At 41.7% G+C, this 25,752-nt stretch overlaps 1 protein-coding gene across 1 annotated transcript in view; it reads right to left on the reverse strand.

Annotated features, from left to right (window-relative positions):
- The window catches only part of WDR47 (WD repeat domain 47), a 66,321-nt gene that overhangs the window by 27,696 nt on the left and 12,873 nt on the right, over positions 1–25,752 (reverse strand). The window contains exons 2-6 of the mRNA XM_021718393.1: positions 21,203–21,369; positions 18,447–18,530; positions 12,874–12,979; positions 9,118–9,920; positions 4,333–4,459 (exon numbers count right to left, since the gene is read on the reverse strand). Of these exons, the coding sequence (XP_021574068.1) occupies positions 4,333–4,459; positions 9,118–9,920; positions 12,874–12,979; positions 18,447–18,530; positions 21,203–21,360 (1,278 nt within the window). The 5' untranslated portion in view covers positions 21,361–21,369. The remainder of the gene's footprint in view (positions 1–4,332; positions 4,460–9,117; positions 9,921–12,873; positions 12,980–18,446; positions 18,531–21,202; positions 21,370–25,752) is intronic.

Raw genomic sequence — 25,752 nt, forward strand, 5'->3', positions numbered from 1 at the left:
GAACCCGCGGACTCAGGCAATCCACTCACCTCAGCCTTCCAAAGGCACAGGATTACAGGCGGAGCCACCGAGCCCGGCTGACACCCCATTTTCTTTAGCCCACAAATAGCACTAACTGTCTTCAAATCTACAAAATGCAAGAAGTATTCACAAGCACGATATTTTCATTCCAAATAACAAATGATAAACTTCCAACACTGCAGTGTTGTCATGCCAAAAAACAAACGCTATGAACTTATGCATCAACTGAATATATAAGCTCAAGTCATCTGTGGATAGAGTTTTACATCTTCTTATCTAATTTGGATGCCTTTTATTTCTTTTTCTTTTCTTTTTTGAGTTGGAGTCTCACTCTGTCACCCAGGCTGTAGTGCAGTGACACACATGCTCACAGCCACTCCAGCATCAACCGGCTGGGCTCTGGTGATCTTTCCACCTCAGCCAAGTAGCCAGAACTGCAAGGCATGCACTTCTATGCCCAGCTAATTTTTTTGACTTACTGTAGAGTCAAGGTCTCACCATGTTGGCCAGACTGGTCTCGAACCCATGAGCTCAGGCAATCCTCTCGCCTCGCCCTCCCAAAGTGCTGAGATTACAGGCTTAAGCCACTGCACCCAGCCAGTTCTTTTTCTTTTCTAATTGCTCTGGCTAGAACTTCCAGTAAATGTACAATAGCAGTGGTGAAAGCAGGCATTGCTGTTTTGGTTCCTGATCTTAGGGGGAAAGCCCTTTTTCACCACTGAGTATGATGTTAGCTGTGGGTTTTTCATAAATATCCCCTATCAAGTTGAGGAAGTATTCCTAGTTCTGAGAGTTTTCATCATGAGAGAGTGTTAGATTTTTGTCAAATGCTTTTTCTGCATCAACTGAGATAATTATGTGGGTTTTTTCTCTTCGTTCCACTAATGTGATATATTATGTTGATTTTCTTATGCTGAACTCCCCGCGACCCCCCCACCCCCACCCCATATCCCGGGATACATCCCGGGTGGTCACAGTGTATAATACACTCTTGGGTTTAGTTTGCTAGTATTTTGTTGAAGACTTTTTGCTTCTATATTTATAAAGGATACTGAGCCATTGTATTGTATTTTTGTAATGTCTGTAGCTGACTTTGGCATCAGGGTAATGCTAGCCTCATAGGAATTAGCAGGTATTCTCAGCCGGGCATGGTTTCACTGGTGAGTTATATGAAACTTTAACTCAGGCAGTCCTCTCGCCTTGGGCTCCCCAAAGTGCTGGGATAGAAGCATGAGCCATCACACTTGATCTTTCTTCTTGAGTCAGTTCAAGTAATTTACTTGTTTCTTAGAATTTGTCCATTTCAAATTCTAGGTTATCTCAATTGCTGGTCACAGTTTTTCTATAATACTTTTTACTATTGTAAGGTCAATAATAATGTACCCACTTTTTGATTTTAGTTATTTGTCTTCTCTTCTTTTGACAGTTTAGATAAAAGTTTATCAATTTTGTTGAGATTTCCAAAGAGCCAACTTCTGACTTTACTGATTATAATATTTTCTCTTCTCTATTTCATCTGTCTCCCCTCCAATCTTTAATACTCCCTTCCTTCTACCGTTTTGTTTACTTTGCTCTTCTTTTTCTAGTTCAAGTCATGAAGTTAGGTTTCTGATTAGAGATCTTTCTTCTTTCCTTTTTATTTTCCCAAGACAGGGTTTCACTCTATCACCCAGGCTGGAGTTCAGTGGCATGATCAGTGCTCACTGTAGACGTGACCTCCTGGGCTCAAATGATCCTCTTTTCTCAGCCCCCCGAGAGCTGGAACTTCAGGCGTGCACCACCATGCTCAGCTAATTTTTGCATATTCAAGTCTCACTATGTTGCCTAGGCTGTTCTCAAACTCCTGGCCTCAAACAGTCCTCCTGCCTCAGCTTCTCAAAGTGCTGAGATTATAAGTGTGAGCCAGTGTGTCTAGCCTTTTTGTTTTTTGGGTTTTTTTGAGTCGGAGTCTCACTCTGTCACCTAGGCTGGAGTGAGTGCAGTGGTATGCTCATGGCCACCGCAGCCTCGCCCTGCTGGGGTTCAAGTGAGCCTTCCACTTCAGCCTTCCAAATAGCTGGAACTACAAGTGTGTGCCACCACGCCTGGCTAATTATTTATTTATTTATTGTAGAGACGAGGTCTCACCATGTTCCCCAGGCTGGTCTCAAACCTGTGGAGCTCAGGCAATCCTCTTGCCTCTGCCTCCCAAAGTGCTGAGATTACAAGCGTGAGCCACCATACCCAGCTCTCTTTTCTCTTAATCTAGGCATTTATAGCTATAAGTTTCCCTTGAGAGCATTGTCTTCACTGCATTTCATAAATTTTGGTATGCTGTTTTTTCATTATCCTTAATCTCTAAGTATTTTCTAATTTTCCTTGTGATTTCTTCTTTGATCCATATATTAACAGTGTGTTGTTTTAATTTCAGCCAGACATGGTGGCTCATGCCTATAATCCTAGCACCTTTGAAGGCCAAGGCAAGAGGACTATTTGAGCCCAGAGGTTCAAGACCAGCCTGGAAAATACAGTGAAATCTCATCTCTACAAAAATCAAAAAACAAGCTGAACATGGTGACATGAGCCTACAGTCCCAGCTACTCAGGAGACTGAGGTGGAAGGCTCACCCAAGCCCAGGAGGTTGAGGCTGTGGTGTGCCACTACTGCTGCACTCCAGCCTGAGCAACAGAGTGAGACCCTGATTCAAAAAAAAAAGGGTATTGTTTTAATTTCCACAAATGTGTGAATTTCTAGCTTTCCTTCTATTATTAATTTCCAGCTTCATTCTATTATGGTCAGAAAAGATATTTTGCATCATTTCAATATTTTCAAATTTATTGAGACTTGTTTTGTGCCCTAATATATGGCACTAAAGAATGTTTCATGTGCACTTGAGAAGGATGTATATTCTGCTATTGTTGGGTAGAGTGTTTTACATATGTCCATTATGTCTAGTTGGTATATAGTACTGTTCAAATCATCTGTACCTTGACTAATCTTCTATTCAGGTGTTCTATCCATTACTGGAAGTAGTATATCAAAGTCACTGGCTATTATTGCAGAATTATCTCTTCAACTCTGTCAATGTTTACATCAAACTTCGGGGTTCTATTGTTTGGTATATATCCATATATACTTGTAACAGAAATTTTTCTACTTCATTCTTAATATTTAGTTGAAAGCAAAAAAACATTTATTAAACTTATTAAAACCACATAACAACCCCTTCTAAGTAACATACTAGATAAAATGTATACCCTACTTCACAATACAATTCCTCGTAAAAGCATTAAAGAAAAACAGTCTAGAACCCCAGATGTGGAGAAAAGTTTTACTCTGTATCAAAAATGTCTAACTTGAGCCAGACATGGTGGCTCACACCTATAATCCCAGAACTTTGGGAAGCTGAGGTAAGAGGATTTTCTGAGCCCATGGGTTTGAGACCAGCCCGGGCAACTTGGCAAGACCTCATCTCTATGATAAACCAAAAAAATTAGCCAGGCGTGGTGACACATGGTTGTAGTTCCAGCTACTTAGAAGGCTGAGGCAAAAGGATCACCTAAGCCCAGCAGATCGAGGCTGCAATGGCTGTTAGCGTGCCACACACTCCAGCCTAGGCAACAGAGTGAGACTCCAACTCAAAAAAAATAAAAATAAAAAGTGTCTACCTTGGCCAGATGCAGTGGCTCACACCTGTAATCCCACCACTTTGGGAGGCTGAGGCGGAGGATTATTTAAAGCCAGGAGTTTAAGACCAGTTTGGGCAACATAGTGACACACATCTCTAAAAAAAAAAAAAAAAAAAATTTAAAATAGCCAGACGTGGTGGCACACATGTAGTCCTAGCTACCTATCATGCTGATTCCAGGGATTGGAGGCTACAGTGAGTCAAGATCATGCCACTGCACTCTAGCCTGGGCAACAGACGAAGACCCTGTCTCTAAAAACCAACATAAAAATTTTAAATGTCAAATTTCATTTTAAAATATAATTAGTGAAATATAGGGCATATATCTTAAAAATGCAAATTAGTCATGTTTAATGTAAGCTCAATTACTTGAGTCCTAAAACATGTAAGATTAATGTCAACTGTGGCATTGTAGATTGCTAATAAATTCTTTTGTTCTCCTTGCTCTAAAACACACAATGGCAACTAAATATACCACCTTTTCTTTGTGGAGAGGAGAGAAAATGAACTAATAACAAGATGATGTAAGTATTTTCTCTCCTACTCCCAAATATCAGAAAATTCTTTTTAAATTCTATCCAAATAAATCCTATTACTTCTCACCAAGAGAATTCATGCTAAACACCAAAAGTGGTAAACATTACCTCGTTTTTTTCATGCTTTACCATGCCCAGGTTCTGAGCTCCATTTGCAGGCTCTTTCTCCGAGACAGAGCTCTGGCCCGAGGTTTCACTGCTGATTGTACGCTGTGCCTCGACAGGTGTATCACTTCTTCCAGAAAGTACAAAAAGACAAGGCAGAGGCGGGAGTACAGGAAAATATATTCCAGTTAGAGAAATCTTAATTTTTAAAAAGTGAATATTTAGCCTAAATATTTGTCAACTATACAAAAACAGACTTTTACATTTTTCTTTTTTCTCATAAGTATATTGCAAAAAGGGTTATTTAAAAATGTACTTTTAATGGAGGAGAACTGAGTTATTAAGAAAGGAGAGTGGGATCTCCAGTCTAAAATCAGTTGTATGGCTTGAAATCTTATGTCAAGTTGTTCCAAATATTGTTCCTTCAAAATATTAACAAAGTCTACTTTTCTTGCTATTCTATTCAAAATGTGTAATATAACTAATTTAATCTAAAGAGGATGAATACCAGAGACATTTACACAGATTACCTGTTGGTATTCACCATGTGAACAACTACAAACGTAAAAAAATCTCTGCCTTCAAGAAATTTGATTATAACATGGCTTCATAACGGCCTCTCCAGGCAGAAGTGTGTAAGACACATCAAAATACAGGTCTAGGGTTCAGGAAAGCAGAACTAGATGGTCATCTTCATGAAGCCACCATTAGTTAGGAACCTGTACTCCTGTGTACCTAAACACACTCACCCAAGGAGGAAGTAGGAAGACCTAGGAAGAGTTTTTAGGTTCCCGGTTGTGCTGTAAATTACTAATGACCATAAGAAGCCCCCTTTTATGTTCATGAAGTAGAAGACTCATTAGTTGTACAAAGAATAAAATGAGCTTCTTAAAGTAACATTTCATTTAATTTTGCAATTCATATAGAACTTCCCTGTTCCTTTGGAATTTAAATAGGATGCTCCTATGTGAAAGCATAGTCATGCATTTTCTTCACTACATATTGTCTTGATCTTTCAAAGATTAAACATGGAGCTGTAAGGTACCTTAAGAAGTCACCCTGCCCTTAGGTAAGTCCCTCATTTGACTTATCAAGTTAGATTCCCCTCTCTTTAAAGAACACTAAAGAGGCCGGGCTCGGTGGCTCAGCCTGTAATCCCAGCACTTTGGGAGGCCAAGGTGAGTGGATTGCCTGAATCCGCGGGTTTGAGACCCACCCAGGCAACTTGGTAAGACCTCGTCTCTACAATAAATCAAAAACTAGCGGGGCATGGTAGCACGCGCCTGTAGTTCCTGCTACTTGGAAGGCTGAGATGGAAGGATCGCCAGAGCCCAGCAGGTTGACACTGGGCTGGCTTTGAGTATGCCACTGCACTCCAGCCTGGGAGACAGAGTGAGACTCTGACTCCAAAAAAAAAAAAAAGAAAAGAAAAGAAAAGAAAGAATCATTCCCTCCACTACAACCTTATAGCATCTTAACAAATTGCTTCCCTATACATTTATCCTATATTTCTTATGTCTTAACTAAAGATCTCCACTTGCTCTAATTAGAAACAGAAATTTGGAGTGCAATGTTCCTTCCTCTGCAAAGAATGCTTCTAACTAGCCTATGTAATCTGAAAAAGTTTAGTTTTTGTGCTCTTTCATGAAATAAATCTATTACAGTCAGTACAAATACTTTATAATACCAACTCTGAGTTACAGGAAGCCGTCTATACATCCTAATGGGTTTCTTGGAAAAACGAGGCAGAAACTTTCCTGAAATAAAGAACTGCTGATCAGGAGATTATTATTATTTTTTAAAAACTTTTCACAGAGACTAGGTCTCTCTGTGTTGCCCAGGCTAGTCTCAAGCTCCTGGCCTCAAGCAATCCTCCTACCTCAGCCTCCCAAAGTGCTGGGATTATAGGCTTGAGCCACCACCCAGTCAGATTATTATTTCATGCCAGGTTTGAAAGAAAAATTGAGTGGTGGCTCTAACACCTATTTCTTTATAAATAAATAATCACTAAAGTAAGATAAGCGGAGATAATCACAGAGGTTTATGTAGTTTACTATAGTACTATGTAAAGGAGAAAAAAGTGGAAACCTGATATCCTACAATAAAGAATTAGTTAAATTTATGATATAATCATACTATGAAATGCTGTAACTTATCATTAATTGTTGATATCAAGAAATTTTTAAGGATATACAAATAGGCAGAAAGCTCCTATATCTCCATGGTTAGAATAGAAAACTACCTAAGAGGCAGGATGCCCTACTCCCAATGCCTCCTCTACAACTGAAATTTCACCATTACCAAGTAATTCCTTTGGATCTACACAGCTTTATGTTTTCAGTTTCACCTATCATAGTTTTACCTATCAAGTATTAAGAGATCATGGGAACTTTTAGTTAGAAATGTGATGAAACCAGGGAGAGAGCACAGGTCTACAGGAATGGGGTAAAAGAGATGTTTAGCAAAAGACCCAGAATAAGGGAACCTCAATGACAAACAGCCTTATTTAAAATTTTGCTTAAAACAATGTTTACCTTTACATATATATGTGTTTGTGTATGTATGTTACATGTAGATAACACACACACATACACACACACACATATACCGTATACACATACTTGTACAAAGCAATTAATAAGAACACGATTGTTCAAGAATGCAAAAAAGAGGTCTGAATGCCAGTCTTATTATTTGGCAGCTAGTTTCCACATTAAAAGATAAAACCAACCATTCTATGGTTGCATGACCATGAGAGCATCAACCTAGGCCGATGCATTTCATCAAAGGGTAACGACAGAGGCAATGGGAGTCAGAAGCATTTCACAGCATCAAAACCTGCTTGCACTGCAGTTCACTGAAAGGCATCTTGATTTTATCTGCTGCCAGTAATTTTCATCAGTCTTACTCCAATTTAATCAATAAGCCTTTAGTTACTATCATATTCACAACACTGTACTAGGGGGCCACAACGGAGGCATAAAGATCCTTGTGCTCAGAGGGCTTATATTTTCTTGTGTTTTGCAAAGCAAACCCATCTGGAAAGGCTAGGCTCCCTACTCTCTCACAAAACCTGACTGGCCCATTCTTTACTCTTGTAGAATTGTCAGCTGCTTGTGGAATGCCTGTCCCTTCTTATCTGTCTAAATCCTCTTTATTTTTCAAGGCCATTTATATAATTTTTGTTTATGAGAGTAGTAACAATGTTGATGTTTGCTTGCATCTTAAGAACATTTCAAATTATTGGATAGCATCACCTATATACTGTCTTATGTAAGATGTATAAACCTAAAGAAACAGCAAAATCATCATAATAATCATGATTAATATCAGAGGCATACATATTGAGTGCTACTCTGTGCTCAGGTCTCCTGTGAGGGTTTTACATGCATTAACCCACCACCAAATATGTCAAGGTTGGGACAAGCACCAACTTCACTTTATAGCTGAGGAACAGAGGCTGAGAATTGTCAGGTCTTCTTTTCAAGGTGACTCAGCTGGGAAGTGACAAAGATAAGAGGCAGGCAATTTGGCTCCAAACCCACTGTTCTCTTCCTCTGTATTATTATGCCTGTGGACAACAATTATATTAACCCTCCCATTTCCCCAAGAAGAGTATAAGGGCCACATTGTTCCCTCTTATTCATAATGAGTCTGGACGATAAGAATAGAGGTATGCCTTACCTGGGTTCCTTCAGGAGTTATTGAAAAAGCCAAAAAGATAACCCAGAACACTCTATTTCCCATTGTTTCCCACCCCATAATACCTATTGAGGATAAATTCCATCCTATTTCAAATCCCATCCTGTATTGGTCAACTCTAACGTATCCATAAATCTCTACAATCTTGCCCTGAAATATTTTGAACTAATTAAGCAGAACGGGCTCTAATCATTGGCTGATATTCTTTGCTATCTATTATTTACTTTTATTTTCCTGTGAAGCCTGATGTCTGGTGGGAAGTCTCTTACACTAAAATTTAATTACCTCTTCCACCCTAGGGGATGTGTGCAAAACCCTGATAACAAAATAAATACACGAAGGTTAAAGAAACTCATCTTCACGTGGTACTTCACATCACTCTGAGAAGTAATGTTCTCCACGGTATGTAGGACAAGGAAAGCAGAAAAAAAAAAGAAATGTTTAAGAATACGGAAGTCGGGCTCGGTGGCTCAGCCTGTAATCCCGTGCTTTGGGAGGCTGCAGTGAGTGGATTGCCTGAGCCCACGGGTTCAAGACCCGCCTGGGCAACTTGGCGAGACCGCATCTCTACAATATATCAAAAAAAAAAAAAAAAATTAGCCGGCTGTGGTAGCACACGCCTGTAGTTCCAGCTACTTGGAAGGCTGAGGCAGAAGGATCGCCGGAGCCCAGCAGGTCGAGGCTGCGGTGGCCGGAGCGGCCACTGCACTCCAGTCTGGGTGACAGAGTGAGACTCCAACTCAAAAAAAAAAAAAAACCAATAAAAGAATAATATAGGACATAAAAACAAATACTTTCCCTTATAATTTTAATTATCAAAATTGTAAAACTCTAAAGTTTTAGGGATTTATTTTTTTTAATGATGTGGAGTACAATTCAGGATTAGGTAGACAAATGTTCATTATGCAGGTACCCTTGTTGATGAGGTGTGCCCTCCTCTCCCCTGGTAGTTTCCCACTACTGTCAATCCCTTAGGACTAATTTTTATTTAAAGGGACTTGAGTATTAAGAAAACACACACACAGACTACAATTAGATTATCTCAGACTTACAATGGTTTCCTAATTTTTATGAGCAAATGCTTACCGCTCAGGGGATTCCTCGTAAATACTGTGACATTCTGTATTCTCAAGCATGAGACTTCTACTGAGGTTTTGCACCCCTGGATAATGGAAGTTAGCAAAGGAGTGTGACATTGGAGAAGTTTTGTTTCCAAGGTCTGAGATTCTCTTATCATGACTGGTAAGGCCGCACGTGAGGCCATCTAAAGCAGGATTCAGCGAGCGGGTCATGTAGGCATCAGCCGACTGTGGTCTTCTCATCGGGGATGACGGGTAGGGCGAAAGTTTGCTGATAAGAGGAGTCAAGAGATCTGCATACGCAGCTTTTGTAGGTTTCAGAAGTTTGTCAACATGAATATTAAGCATTTTCTGCTCAAAAGCACAAGAGAAGACAGAAGATGGGAGATTCTGAAGCCACGACAACAAGCTCAGATCTAAATCATCACAACCGTTACCACATAGGAGATCGATGCCAAGAAGTACTTCACTTTCTGTAATTTCTTCTCCAGTTGCTTTGCTCTGACAGAATTCTACGCAGCACTCATAAAGTAGGCCTTTCATTACAAGTTGAAATAAACGATTGTTACTTGCTTTAAAACCAGCCTCACTTAGCTTCCTATCAGCGGGGATGAATTCTGCAACCATGACACACGCCTCTTCAAAACAGTGAACTCGTGCAGTGCTGGGGTTCCAGTCCTTAAATTCGGCATGATTGGTCAGACGAGGCAAAGTCAAAAGCAAGCAGAGCTTGCTATAATCATCTTTAGAAGGGCAGTACTCTTCTAGAGCATGTAAGCATTGCACAGCTTCTTGCATGGTAAATTCCAGCTGTAAGAAAAATACAAGTAATAAAAAAATCACTATAAAAAGAGATACTATGAAATATGAAAACAACAGGAATATAAAAGATAAGTTTTAGTGCCACAGAAAACTCATATAATCTGTAGGATATGTAACAACTTTTTAAGTCAGAAACCAAAATGCTTTCAAAACTAAAATAAAGATTTTAAAATTGTTTAATTAATATATAAAGCTTTTTTCATTGTTTTGTTTTTAGAGTTGGAGTCTCACTCTGTCACCCAGACTGGAGTGCAGTGGCCGCTCCCGGCCACCGCAGCCTCGACCTGCTGGGCTCCGGCAAGCCTCCCGCCTCAGCCTTCGAAGCAGCCGGAATTATAAGCATGCGCTACCACGCCCGGCTGATTTTTTGATGTATTGCTCAGGCAATCCACTCACCTCAGCCTTCCAAAAGCGAGATTACAGGCTGAGCCATCGAGCCCAGCTTATAATTTTTTTAAGGGTAGGAATAATGAAGTTTTCTAGAAATGAAAATTGGAGCATGCCAATATTCCATTGTTTATAAAGCTTGTTGTTACTCCAGCTTACCCAAAAGGTAAAAGAGCCATTCTCTTGGTCTAAACTTGCCTTAGGACAAATTTGTGTGGGAACAGAAAGAAAGCCAAGAAAAGGAACACCTACACAGTGAATTGACTACAAAAACAATCCAGAGACAGAAAAAAAAAGGAAACTCATCTGAGAGACAAATCATAACAATTTGTAGAGTGAATACTGTCTTAGAAGCATAAGTTTTTAATGATGTAAAGAACCTTAGAGCTTTCCTAGTCCAGCCTCTATGTTTTACATATGGGAAAAGTTAGGGTACAGATTTAATCAAGGCAAGTCAGTTGATTAAAGACAAAAACAGAATAAAAATCTGGTCTCAGCCAGGCTCGATGGCTCAGCCTGTAATCCCACGCTTTGGGAGGCTGAGGTGAGTGAACTGCCTGAGCCTGCGGGTTCGAGACCCGCCTGGGCAACTTGGTGAGACCTCATCTCTACAATAAATCAAAAAATTAGCCGGGTGTGGTAGCACGCATCTGTAGTTCCAGCTACTTGGAAGGCTGAGGCGGAAGGATTGCTGGAGGCCAGCAGGTTGAGGCTGCGGTGGCCAGGAGCGGCCACTGCACTCCAGTCTGGGCGAGAGTGAGACTCCAACTCAAAAAAAATCAGGTCTCCTGACTCACGTTCCAGTGTTCTTTTCACTTTTGAACATATTATCTGGCAAACTTTTCTCTATTCTATATGGAAGTTCCCACTGTCATATCCTTTGGTTTCTGCTATGATCTGAATGTTGTGTCCCTGCAAAATTTACATGTTGAAATCCTAATCAGCCAGCACAGTGGCTCACGCCTGTAATTTCAGCACTTGGGAGGCAGAGGTGAGAGGACTGCCTGAGTCCAGGAGTTCAAGACCAGCCTGGGCAACTTGGCAAGACCTAGCCTCTACAATAAATCAAGAAATTCGCCGGGCATGGTGGTGCACACCTGTGGCTCCAGCTACTTGGAAGGTTGAGGCAGAAGGATCACTGGAGCCTAGCATGTCGAGGCTGTGGTGGCCACAAGCATGCCACTGTACTCCAGCCTGGGCGATAGAGTGAGACTTCTACTCAAAAAAAATAAAGAAATCTGAATCTCCAGTATATGACATCAGGGCTTTTTGGGAGGTGATGAGAACATAAAAGCTCAGATTTCATGAATGGGATCAGGGTCCCAATAGAAGAGACCCCAGAGAGCATCCAGCTGCTTTCACCAAGACACAGCTATAAGGTGTCACCTATGGACCGGGGAGCAAGCCCTCACCAGACCCTGAACCAGCTGGCACTCTGAACTTGGAACTCCCAGCATCTGGAACTGTGAGAAACTAATTTCTATTTATAAGCTACCCAGTTTATAATATTTGTTATAGTAGCCTGAATGGACTAAGACAATTTACTTCAGTGAGCCATTCCTAGAACTTGATAAAAGTTTTCTTTGTTTTGGATGTGACAATGCTAACATTGAAACTTTATTTATTTATTTATTTTTTTAGTTGGAGTCTTACTCTGTCGCCCAGACTGGAGTGCAGTGGCCGCTCCCGGCCACCGCAGCCCCGCTACCACGCCCGGCTAATTTTTTTTTATTTATTGTAGAGATGAGGTCTTGCCAAGTTGCCCAGGTAGGTCTTGAACCTGCAGGCTCAAGCAATCCACTCACCTCAGCCTCCCAAAGCACGGGATTACAGGCTGAGCCACCGAGCCCGGCCCACATTGAAACTTTAAAAGTAACTTTCTAGCCGCGCCTTTGGGAGGCTGAGGTGAGTGGACTGCCTGAGCCCGTGGGTTCGAGACCCGCCTGGGCAGCGAATCCTCATCTGTACAATAAATAAAAAAAAAACCAGCTTGGCGTGGTAGCGCATGCCTGTAATTCCGGCTACTTGGAAGGCTGAGGCGGAAGGATCGCCGGAGCCTAGCAGGTTGAGGCTGCGGTGGCCAGGAGGGGCCACTGCACTCCAGTCTGGGCGACAGAGTGAGACTCCAACTCAAAAAAAAATTAAATTAAATTAAAATTAAAATAAAAAAATAAAAGTAGCTTTCTAATCAAAATGAATTTACTATCATTAAATTTAAGTGACCATGAAGACAAACATTTCAGCAAAAACTACCTCTGGATCAGAGAAAATACTGGGAAGATACAATGAAGAGTCATCAGGTCAGGCATCTATTGCTAACTCATTTACCACAGACAAGAGAGGAGCACACACTCTCCAACTAGCCAGCTATTCAAGCATTATCTTGGCTTAAACCCTAGAACAAACTGGAAGAACTATAGACTGAAATTATTACATCTGGAAAACAGCTGGTCTTGACCATTCCTGCTGATAAGCATTTTGAGAACTTGTGATACTAATCTTTTGTTTTAGTGAATAAAAGACTTATGACTGGAAACAAGACCATGGCGCAAACCTTCAGGAATAAAAACCTTACATGCTGGGGCTCATCTTCTGCTGACATTGCATTGTTAACACATAGAGCTTCTAGAAACTTCTGCTTCAGGATAATATAACGAAACCTGTGAAAAAGAAAATACAAAACATTAAGATGATTAAAAAGCTGGATGACAGCAAGGTTAAAGGCTGGAAATGAAACTCAAGTTTCAGAAGCAAAATAGGCTGTTTATAGCAGAAACTAATTTTTTTTAAAAAAGCCTTTTTTAAAATTAATTTTCCCATGTCTGATAAATCAAATGTACTTACGAGTTACTATAAGTCATTTGCTTCCAGAAAATTTCTAAAATATTTTACACTAAGCTTATCACATTGAAGCCATAACTAAAATAATTTCATTCATAAGTAATCACAATTTAACACCCAGAGGAAGGATTTCTACTTCTGATGTTAATTCTAAAGAAAAAAATCCAGCTTTTGTGGAAGACATCAAATGTCACCTAATATGATATCAAAGTTCTTTATATTCAAAATGTTTTATTTTACTGAAATAGAACCTGTTTTGTTTTTTAATTACTTTATTTTATTTTATTTATTTAATTTTTGAGTCGGAGTCTCACTCTGTCACCCAGACTGGAATGCAGTAGCACACTCATGGCCACCACAGCCTCAACCTACTAGGCTCAGGTGACCTTTCCACCTCAGCCTCTCAAGTAGCTAGAACTACATACAGTACATACAGGCATGAGCCACCATGACCAGGAAATTTTTTGAGTTATTGTAGAAATAAAGTTTCACCAAGTTGCCCAGACTGATCTTGAACCCGTGGGTCAGGCAATCTTCTCACCTCAGTCTCCCAAAGTGCTAGGATTACAGGTATGAGCCACTATGCCTGGCTAAAATAATTTTTTTTTTTTTTTTGAGTTGGAGTCTCACTCTGTCGCCCAAACTGGAGTGCAGTGGCCGCTCCCGGCCACCACAGCCTCGACCTGCCGGGCTCCGGCGATCCTTCCGCCTCAGCCTTCCAAGTAGCCGGAATTACAGGCATGCGCTACCACGCCCGGCTCATTTTTGGATTTATTGTAGAGATGAGGTCTCCTGCCCAGGCGGGTCTCGAACCCGCGGGCTCAGGCAATCCACTCACCTCAGCCTCCCAAAGGTGCGGGATTACAGGCTGAGCCACCGAGCCCGGCTGTTTAAAATAATTTTAATTGACGAATAATAATTATATATATTTATAGGGTACAATGTTTTGATATAAGTATGCATTAAAGAAAAATTAAATCAAGCTATTTTTTCTTTTTAAACACAAGAAAGTTCTCATAAAAAATGGAGCTGGGCCAGGCATGATAGCTCATGCCTGTGATCCCAGCAGAGGCAAGAAGACTGCCTGAGCCCAGAGGTTCAAGACCAGCCTGGGCAACTTGGTAAGACCTCATCTCTACAATAAATCAAGAAAAAATTAGCCAGGAATGGTGGCATGCACCTGTGGTTCCAACTGCTTGGAAGGCTGAAGTGGAAGGATCACCTGAACCCAGCAGGTTGAGGCTGCGGAGGCCATGAACATGCCACTGTACTCCAACCTGGGCGACAGAGTGAGACTCCAGCTCAAAAATAAAAATAAATAAATAAAATAAAATAAAATGGGGTTAAAAGGGCAGGAAGAAATGAACATTTCTAAAAAGTGACAAAAACAGCTCAGACTTAAAACTTTTCAACAGGAATTTTTCAGGGAAGGAAGGGAGAGCAAAGAGTCTACCTAATGTCTAAGAATCAAAGAAGTTTTATTGGCCAGGCATAGTAGCGCAGGCCTATAATCCTCGTATTTTGGGAGGTCAAGGACTGGGGAGTCACTTGAGGTCAGGAGTTCAAGACCAGCCTGGGCAATACAGTAAGACCCTGCCTCTACAAAAAAAAATGTTTTTAATTAGCTGGGCATGGTACTCTTGTAGTCCTAGGTACTCAGGAGGCTGCGGTAGGAAAACCTCTTGAACCTGCGGCAGGAAAACCACTTGAGCCCAGGAGGTCAAGGCTGCAGTGAGCCATAATTGTGCCATTGTACTCCAGCCTGGGCAACAGAGCAAGACCATGTCTCTTTAATAAAAATTAAAAATTAAAAAAAAAGATTTTGTCCTAAGCACTTTAAGAAAATGTGTTGTTTCTAAGTGTTGAAAGAAAAAAAAAAATGAACTTTCAGTCATTCTTTCAGTCGCTGTTATGATAGCAAACACATGCCCAATAAGACAAAACCCTTGCCTTCAAGAAGAGGGTCATCTAGTAAATTATGAGATATGTACAGGAATCAGAGAGGTCTCAAAGGAATATGAAACCACTTTTACCAAAGGAGTGGGAAATAAAAGAAAAGACGTATAAGAATTGACTCTTAGAAGATGATCAGGAGTGTGCCAAGTAAAGGAATCGTATTCCATATAAATGAAGGATGCACCAAAGCAAGGAAATACCAAATAGCACGGTACCGATGGGGAGTCAGAAAATAACATGAGGCTGGGCTCGGTGGCTCAGCCTATAATCCCAGCACTTTGGGAGGCTGAGGTGAGTGGACTGCCTGAGCTCGCGGGTCCGAGACCTGCCTGGGCAACTTGGCGAGACCTCATCTCTACAATAAACCAAAAATCAGCCGGGTGTGGTAGCGCGCGCCTGTAGTTCCAGCTACTTGGAAGGCTGAGGCGGAAGGATCGCCGGAGCCCAGCGGGTCGAGGCTGCGGTGGCCGGGAGCGGCCACTGCACTCCAGCCTGGGTGACGGAGTGAGACTCCAACTCAAAAAATAAATAAATAAATAAAAGAAAATAACATGAGGTTCAACTTCTGATGATGGTGAAGTATCTTGTATCTGGCTAATCTTTCTACAGATAACAAGCCTTAGATAAAATACACAAAATAACTATTCAAACACCTTGGAGAACAACCAAAACCTGGCACAACTAGAGGAAAGTCAATTCTTAAAGAGAAACTTAGGGGCACAATTAAAGGGTAAAAGGCTTTCAGCTGAGGGCACTCCCTTGTCTACACGGTGTGAGCTAGAACTCAAACATAAAGCTGCAGTTTTACAGGTTTCAGGAAATAAAAAGCTTAGGGCTCCCAGAGGAGCTGTAGTGAGGGGGGATCCTCAAAGAAGGGAGCCATAGTAAGAAATACACCAAAATCTACTGTATAAACTTGGGTGGCAAATCCCCTAAACCATAAAGATACATGAGAGAGACTCCAAGAAGCCCGTGAGGGCAACAGATGCAAGGGTGGCAAACCAAGCAGAGATTTCAGCTGGTGTCCACAGAGGGGAGACAGAGTCTGCATTTTGAAGCTCACCAAGTTACTTTTTTGTTGTTGGAGTCTCACTCTGTCGCCCAGGCTGGAGTGCAGTGACACACTCACAGCCACCCCAGCATCGACCTGCTGGGCTTTAGCAACCCTTCCGCCTCAGCCTTCGAAGTAGCTGGAACTACAGGAGTGCACTACCACGCCTGGCTAATTTTTTGTTTATTGTAGAGACGATGTCTTGCCAAGTTGCCTGGGCTGGTCTCAAACCCGTAGGCTCAGGCAATCCACTTGCCTTGGTCTCCCAAAGTGCTGGGATTACAGGCTGAGCCACTGCACCTGGCCCAAGTTACTTTTTATAGAAAGGTAACAGAATCCAGAGCCACAAGAATGAATGTACAATGTATAGAATACACTCACAAAATAATTCTTTTTTTTAATTAATTAATTTATTTTTATTTTTATTTTTTTTGAGTTGAAGTCTCACTCTGTCGCCCAGACTGGAGTGCAGTGGCCGCTCCCGGCCACCGCAGCCTCGACCTGGTGGGCTCCAGCGATCCTTCCACCTCAGCCTTCCAAGTAGCGGGAATTATAGGCACGCGCTACCACGCCCGGCTGATTTTTTTTTTATTTATTTATTGTAGAGATGAGGTCTCGCTGCCCAGGCGGGTCTCGAACCCACGGGCTCAGGCAATCCACTCACCTCAGCCTCCCAAAGGCGCAGGATTACAGGCTGAGCCACCGAGTCCAGCAATTCTTTTTTTTTTTTTAAGGCTTGGGCCAGGCATGGTGGCTTACATCTATAATCCTAGTACTTTGGGAGGCTGAGGCAAGAGGAATGCTTGAGCCCAGAAGTTCACCACCAGCCTAGGCAATATAGCAAGATCTTGTCTCTATAAAAAGAAAAAAAAATAGCTGGGCATGGTGGCACATGCTTATAATCCCAGCTACTCGGGAGGCTGAAGCAGAAGGACTGCCTGAGCTCAGAAGGTTGAGACTGCAGTGAGCAGTGATCATGCCACTGCTCTTCAGCCTGGGTGACAGAGTGAGATCCCAACTCAAAAAAATGGGTGGGTGTGGTAGTTCAAGCCTGTAATCCCAGTGTTTTGGGAGGCCAAGGCAAGAAGATTGCTTGATACCAGGAGTTTGGAAGTTTTCTACGCAACACAGCAAGACCTCATCTTTACAAAAACTTAAAAACTCAGCTGGATACTAGGGAGGCTTAGGCAGAAGTTCGAGGTTATAGTGAGCTATGATTGTGCTACTATACTCCAGCCTGGGTGACAGAGTGAGATACTACCTTTACAAAAAAAAGAGCCGGGCTCAGTGGCTCAGCCTGTAATCCCACGCCTTGGGAGGCTGAGGTGAGTGAACTGCCTGAGCCCGCAGGTTCAAGACCTGCCTGGGCAACTTGGTGAGACCTCATCTCTACAACAAATCAAAAAATTAGCCGGGCATGGTAGCACGCGCCTGTAGTTCCAGCTACTTGGAAGGCTGAGGCTGAAGGATCGCCGGAGCCCAGCAGGTCGAGGCTGCGGTGGCTGGGAGCGGCCACTGCACTCCAGTCTGGGTGACAGAATAAGACTCCAACTCAAAAAAAAAACAAACAACTTACAGATCTCAAAAGCTCAGCAAAACCCAAGCAGGAAAAATACAAAGAAACCACATTTAAGCACACTATAAACAAACTGATGAAAACCAATGACACAGCCTAGGCAACACAGTGAGTCCACATCTCTACAAAAAAAAAAAAAAATCAAAACTTAGCCAGGCATCGAGGCATGTGCCTATAGTTCCAGCTACTCGGGAGGCTGAGGTAGAGGGGTCAGCCAGGTCAAGGCTGGAGTGAACCATGATCATGCCACTATACTCCAGCCTGGGAGACAGTGAGACCCTGACTCTAAAAAAAAAAAAAAAAAGGAAAACAATGATAAAAGAGAAAATCTTGAAGGCAGCCAGGGAAAGGCGGGGGAAAAAAGAAAGAAATATAAATGAGAATAAGGATATAAATTACAGCTGTGTGCTCATCAGAAACAATGGAGACCAGAAGACAATGAAATGACACCTTTAAAGTCTTCATACTAGTATCAGGAAGTAGCTCTTGTGACTTTTTGCATGGAGACATTAATGAATAAGTATGTTTGGATATCATATTTTCAAATAATTGTAGCACACTGTCCTACATAAGTGCTCCAACGCAATTGGAGTATACTGCTTTATAGAAAAAGCTAATTAATCTTTTTTAAAAATTTGTGTTATTTTATTTTGCTAAGGCTCTACCAATGATAAGACACTAAAAACTTCAGATAAAATCTTACCTTTTTTTGTCAAATTTTTCCATACACTCTAGAGGCTGAATGAACTGAAGAACTTCATCCCATTGACCATCAAGGATTAGCTGCCTAAACAAAAAAAAAACCTAGAATGTTACCAAATCCAAGTTAACTAATTAAAAGCAGAACAGAGCTGGGTTAGGTGGCTCAGCCTGTAATTCCGCGCTTTGGGAGGCTGAGGTGAGTGGATTGCCTGAGTCCGTGGGTTCAAGACCTGCCTGGGTAACTTGGCAAGACCTCATCTCTACAATAAATCAAAAAAATCAGCCAGGCATGCATTCCCAGCTACTGGGAAGGCTGAGGCAGAAAGATCACCTGAGCACAGCAGGATGAGGCTGCAGTAGCCATGAGCGTGACACAGCACTCCAGCCTGGGTGACACACTGAGAGTCTGACTCCAAAAAAAAACAAAACAAAAAGAAACAGCAAGAAATAAAAAGAAGAGTAATTCTACTTTAAGTAGTCTATAGTAATTTCCAAAAGTTACAAGGTATTCTTATCTCTCTTCTTTTACAAAGGAAATTTCCCTAATTTTGGAGTTTTAAAAAAAACAACAGTAAAATTTAAAAATGTAAGGATGGGCAGGAAGACATATACAGGATTATCAATATTCTGCAAAGAAGGAATATTAATGGAAGCAATGACAATATTGCTCATGGTCATTTTATAAAGGGATATTTTAATATTTTAAAAGTAGAAAAGCACACAATTTTAAAGACCAGCCCTTTATGGCGAATACATTTAGCTTAATAAAAAAACCCAACTATTCTACAATTCTTTGCATTTCACCTCAGACCAAAAAAATTTCATCACAAACCAAATGGCTCTTGAGAATACTTGAGAGCCACTGCTAAATCCAGGAGTATAAATGCTTGAAAGACAGTGCCCCCAAAATACTGTTTCAGTGCTGGTTCCCAGCTACATCATTGACTAAGCTCCCTGGGGCTGGATGACGTTCATTACACAAAATACAGGGAAGCGCAACAAGTTTAAATAAACTCCTCTAATATAATAACTTTTGTTGTTGTTGTTTTTTTTTTTTTAATTGGAGTCTCACTCTGCTGCCCAGGTTGGAGTACAATGGCATGCTCACAGCCACTGCAGCCTCGACTTGCTAGGCTCAGGCGATCCTTCTGCCTCAGTCTTCCAAGTAGCTGGAACTACAAGCATGCACTATCACACCTGGTTAATTTTTTGATTTATTATAGAGATAAGGTCTTGCCAAGTTGCTCAGGCTGGTCTCGAACCAATGGTCTCAGGTAATCCTCTCACCTCAACCTCCAAAGTGCTGGGATTATAGGTGTGAGCCACCACACTCGGCCAAGTTTTTTTTTTAAATTTATTTATTGTAGAGATGAGGTCTCGCCAAGTTGCCCAGGCGGGTCTCGAACCCGTGGTCTCAGGCAATCCACTCACCTCAGCCTCCCAAAGGCGCAGGATTACAGGCTGCGCCACCGAGCCCGGCTGGCCAAGTTTTTTTTTAACAGTTCTTTTCTCATGTGTTAAGAACACTTCATTTCTTAAGGCTTTCTAAGTCACAAAATGCTACATGTCCAAGAATCTGTACTCCCTGACAAGGATATTTAGTGTAAAGTAAAAATAGAATATATCTCTGACTGCAAATTTGGGATTTTCTTTTTCCATCCAATTCAAGTCAGGATATATTTAGCTTTCCACTTTGGCAAACATGCGAATTCTCTTTGCCTTGCGATTCCACCTCTAAGAATCTTGTCCTAAGGAAATAATTCAAGATATGGAAAAAGTCCACATATATATAGCAGATGTTCCACAAAGCAATAATTTAAGAAAAACTGGAAACAATTGTCTAAAAATAGGAGAGACATTAGGAAATTAAGTAAATTGAAAAACTTTTAAGTGTAAATTTGTAATCACATAGAGAATCCTTGTGATGGATAAAGCAGGATTCTAAATTATAAATACAACAGAATTTTCTTTTTTTTTTTAGATACAAAGTCTTGCTCTGTTGTCCAGGCTGAGAATTCTCATTATTTTAAAAATATGCACAAAGTTATCAGTAGTGTGTCTAGGTGGCAGGGTAATACTTCTTTTCTTTATTTTCTATAATAAATACATTTTATTTCTAAAGTCAAAAAATAGTATTTCAGAAATATTTTCTTTGCCTTTCCAGAGTCTCTGATTTCTTGGTCAAATATCTTTTATGATGAGGCAACAGCCACAATAGAGTTGTGATTCTTGTTTTCTTTTTTTGTTGTTGTTTTTTGGTTTTTTTTGAGTTGGAGTCTCACTCGGTCGCCCAGACTGGAGTGCAGTGGCTGCTCCCGGTCACCGCAACCTCGACCTGCTGGGCTCTAGCGATCCTTCCGCCTCAGCCTTCCAAGTAGCCGGAATTACAGGCATGCACTACTACGCCCGGCTGATTTTTTTGATTTATTGTAGAGATGAGGTCTCGCTGCCCTGGCGGGTCTCGAACCCGCAGGCTCAGGCAATCCACTCACCTCAGCCTCCCAAAGGCGCGGGATTACAGGCTGAGCCACCGAGCCCGGCTGATTCTTGTTTTCTTAATAGACCCCTGGATCCTACTACAGAAATCATTCTACAGAAAATATTCAAAACATTCCATAATAAAAACAAGCATATCTTTAAAATTATACTTACATAGCCTTTTCATTATTATAAAGTTCTATCTGTATTATACATATTACCTCATTCATACTTTTTTTTGAGGGCGCTACAAACTTCAAAGCAGTAATGAAATCATACCTCAGGAAAAGCATATCATCTGAAAATAGGCCATTGATGACTCCACTTTCCTTCTCAAGAGCCAACATACTAATGTGAAGCTTCTTTGAATTCAGGAAGTCCAAAATTAGCTTAATGATTTCAACCTCTTTTACATTCACTGTTTCTTCAGCCGTCATATTGATAGCCTAAATATGAAACAGAACAACAACAACAAAGCTAGTTCTGTTGTTTCATGACTAAGTATAACTTTCTGAAAATGACACATAACCAATTTCGTGGGAATTTTTAGTACAAGTATTCTGGAGTTAATATTTATCAAAACCAAGTCAGTCTTTAACATGTGATAATGGTATGGTTGTCATCTTTTCTTTTCTTTTTCTTTTTTTTTTTGAGATGGAGTCTCACTCTGTCGCCCAGACTGGAGTGCAGTGGCCGCTCCCAGTCACCGCAGCCTCGACCTGCTGGGCTCCGGCGATCCTTCCACCTCAGCCTTCCAAGTAGCTGGAACTACAGGCGCGCGCTACCACACCCAGCTCATTTTTTATTTATTGTGGAGATGAGGTCTCGCCAAGTTGCCCAGGTGAGTCTCAAACCCGCAGGCTCAGGCAATCCACTCACCTCAGCCTCCCAAAGGCACGGGATTACAGGTTGAGCCACTGAGCCCGGCTGGTTGTCATCTTTTCAATGTCCTTAATCTTTGAGAGATACTCATTGGAATAATTACAGATTAAATTATATAATACAGTCTGTGGTTTACTTCAAAATAATTTAAGAAGAGGGGAATGGGAAAAGATAAAGATGAAGAATGATCATGACTATTAAAGCCAGTGGAACAAATGGGGGTTCATTATATAATTCTGTCTTCTCTAATACACGTTTAAGTTTTTTCACAGCAAAGCATGTTTTCAAAAGTAATTAGGCTGGGCGCGGTGGTTCACACCTGTAATCCCAGAACTTTGGAAGGTGGAGGCAAGAAGACTGCCTGAGCACAGGTTCAAGACCAGCCTGGGCAGGTTGGTGAGACCTCGGCTTGACATTAAATCAAAAAGTTAGCCAGTCATGGTGGCGCACACCTGTAGTTCCAGCTACTTGGAAGGCTGAGGCGGAAGGATCAACTGAGTCCAGCAGGTCAAGGCTGCGGTGGACATGAGCATGCCACTGCACTCCAGCCTGGGTGATAAAATGAGACTCCAACTCAAAATAAATAAATAAATAAGCCGGGCTCGGTGGCTCTGCCTGTAATCCCACGCCTTTGGGAGGCTGAGGTGAGTGGATTGCCTGAGCCCGCGGGTTCGAGACCCACCTGGGCAACTTGGCAAGCCCTCATCTCTGCAATAAATCAAAAAATCAGCCGGGCGTGGTAGCGCATGCCTGTAGTTCTGGCTACTTGTAAGGCTGAGGCGGAAGGATCGCCGGAGCCCAGCAGGTCGAGGCTGTGGTGACCGGGAGCGGCCACTGCACTCCAGCCTGGGTGACAGAGTGAGACTCCAACTCAAAAAATAATAATAAATAAATTAATGTAATGAATAACGAAGCCATGGTGGGTGACAGAGTGAGACTTCAACTCAAATATAGATAGACAGATAGACAGACAGATAGATAGATAGAAGCAATGAATAACCAAGTCATGGTTAGCCATGTCCTAAATTCACTGTCCTGGATATACTCTAATACATTCATTCAATAAACACTTAATGCCATTTCTCTGTGACAGACATTAGCCGGTACTCCAGAGACACTGGCATTGCCCTCCAGAAGCTTATAGTCTAGTGCTAAATGATGATCCCATACACTGAAGTCGAACAAAACGAGGCTGCTTAAAATGCACAACTTTAGTCACATCGGTAAGATCCATGATATTTCAACACTTTCGGAGGTTCCTTCTAGCTCTTACCTGTAAGTCTGTAGTGATACGACTGAGCACATATGAATTCATAAAAGTGTAGAACTGGGAGGACTGTGAAGATCAGGAGTTCCATATTCTCAGTTTATAGATGAGGCCACACAAGCTAAATGGCCTTAACTGCTGTAACTTTCACATGTGAAGGCTCAGGGCAAGGCAAAAGACTTTCCAAGCATGTAGCGTAGCTACAAAGAGGCCTCATCAGATGAAACAGACCGAGTGGATCCTTAGGTCAACTTACTTGAACCAAGCACACAGAAACACACACATACATGTAGGCACACAGGTCAGTCCTTTGCAGTGCTTACTTTCAAAATGTATTTCTTCACAAAGAGAAACGCAAATGTTTAGCAGACTAGAATGCTCTCATCAGCAGATGAGCACATTTTCTCTCTCAGGTAGAGAAGGTACTAGGATAGATTGTAGACATAATTACGCAGCCGGAGTATTTAATGATGGCAGACTAAGCCAATCCCTCACCACAATAAGGATACGCCTGCCTCAGGAAACAGATAAATCACAAATTTCTCTCGCAAAAGACTAGCCCCATTTCTTTTTTCTTTTTCTTTCTTTCTTTCTTTTGTTTCTTTTTTTGTTTTTGTTTTATTTTGTTTTGTTTTTTTGAGTTGGAGTTTCACTCTGTTGCCCAGACTGGAGTGCAGGGGCCGCTCCCGGCCACCGCAGCCTCGACCTGCTGGACTCCGGTGATCCTTCCGCCTCAGCCTTCCGAGTAGCCGGAATTACAGGCGTGCGCTACCATGCCCGGCTGATTTTTGATTTATTGTAGAGATGAGGTCTCGCCTGCCCAGGCAGGTCTCAAACCCATGGGCTCAGGCAATCCACTCACCTCAGCCTCCCAAAGGCGCGGGATTACAGGCTGAGCCACTGAGCCCAGCTTCTTTCTTTTTTTTTGAGACAGAGTCTTGCTCTGTCATTCAGACTGGAATGCAGTGACACAATCACAGCTACTGCAGCCTCGACATCTAGACTCAGGAGATACTTCTGCCTCCGCCATCCAAGTAGCTGGAACCACAGGCATGTGCCACCATGCCTGGCTAATTTCTTGATTTATTGTAGAGACAAGGTCTCACTAAGTTGCCCAAGCTCATCTCGATCCCCTGAGCTCAGGCAATCCTCTCGCCTCCGGCCCCCAAAATGCTGGAATTACAGGTGTGAGCTACCGCTCCTGGCCCTCAACTTCTAATGCTTTGAGTTTCCCTTTGCTATCTTCTGAGCTGACCATCCTCGTGTTCATAGACTTTGCCCAGAAGAGGATATGATAAAATTAATGAGATTTCCACTCACTGAATTTTTTTTGAGGGTATCTGTGGAAACCACTAAATATGTTCTGATCACATTTCAGAACTGTCTCCTTGACATTACTCTTAGAGTACACAGATTAGTGATTTTAGCATTCTTCAAATCTTCAGAAAATTCTTACTAGTATTTAAAAGTAAAAATGCTTTTACTAATTTAACTCTCAAAAAAATATTATTGCCCCGCCGTGTCTAAGTTCTTATTAGCATGTCACTTCCATTACCATGTACCAACCACACAACTCAGTGTGGAACTGAGACAATTTTCTAATGTAGTTCAATATAATCAATGATATTAAACATTTCACAGGCCTCATACAGCATTCGATCTAAATAGTAGTCAAAACATGAAGTTACCCTGGAGAGGAATTTATGGCAACAGTCTCACTTTAAATCATAACTACAAGTTTAATGCTGCAGTCATTTCTAGCTGATAAAGCTTAAAAGAAGAAGAAATACACTTTTACAAATACATATTTTTGGCCAGGCATGGTGGTTTATGCCTGTAATCTCAGCACTTGGGAAGCGGAAGCAGGAGGACCACTTGGGACCAAGAGTTCAAGGCCAGCCTGGGCAACATAGCAAGATCTCACCTCTACAAAAAAATATAAAAACTAGCCAGCATGGCGGTGAACACCTGTAGTCCCAGTTAATTGGGAGACTGAGGCAAGAGAATCCCTTGAGCCCAGAAGTTCGAGGCTGCAGTAAGCCATGATCATGCCACTGTACCCCAGCCTGGGTGGCAGAGAGAGACCTTGTCTGTCAAAAAAAACCCACATATTTTATACTGACTTTTGAAGGTAACAGAAAATATATCCTAATTAACTTAGAACTGGTTCAGGGTTTTTTTTAAATTAATTTTTAAAAGGCAAGTTTTAATCTATAATATGAAATTCCCAGTAGAAAAGTATAATTTTTTTTTTTTTTGAGTTGGAGTCTCACTCTGTCACCCAGACTGGAGTGCAGTGGCCACTCCTGGCCACCGCAGCCTCAACCTGCTGGGCTCTGGCGATCCTTCCGCCTCAGCCTTCCAAATAGCTGGAACTACAGGCGCACGCTACCACGCCCGGCTAATTTTTGATTTGCTGTAGAGATGAGGTCTTGTCAAGTTGCCCAGGTGGGTCTCAAACCCACGGGCTCAGGCAATCCACTCACCTCAGCCTCCCAAAGGCGTGGGACTACAGGCTGAACCACCAAGCCCGGCAAGTATAATATTTTAATCACCCAATCCAGAATTTTAATTCTTATACCTTCACTGTTGCTGGACGCCATATAAACACAGACTTATGCCTGAGGAATATATCTTAGATTTACTCTTCTAAGCCCATGTTGCTGAAGCATTTATAAAG

This window comes from Carlito syrichta, unplaced genomic scaffold (genome assembly GCF_000164805.1).
Source record: "Carlito syrichta isolate Samal-C Ts95f unplaced genomic scaffold, Tarsius_syrichta-2.0.1 Scaffold312159, whole genome shotgun sequence".
Lineage (NCBI taxonomy): Eukaryota > Metazoa > Chordata > Mammalia > Primates > Tarsiidae > Carlito > Carlito syrichta.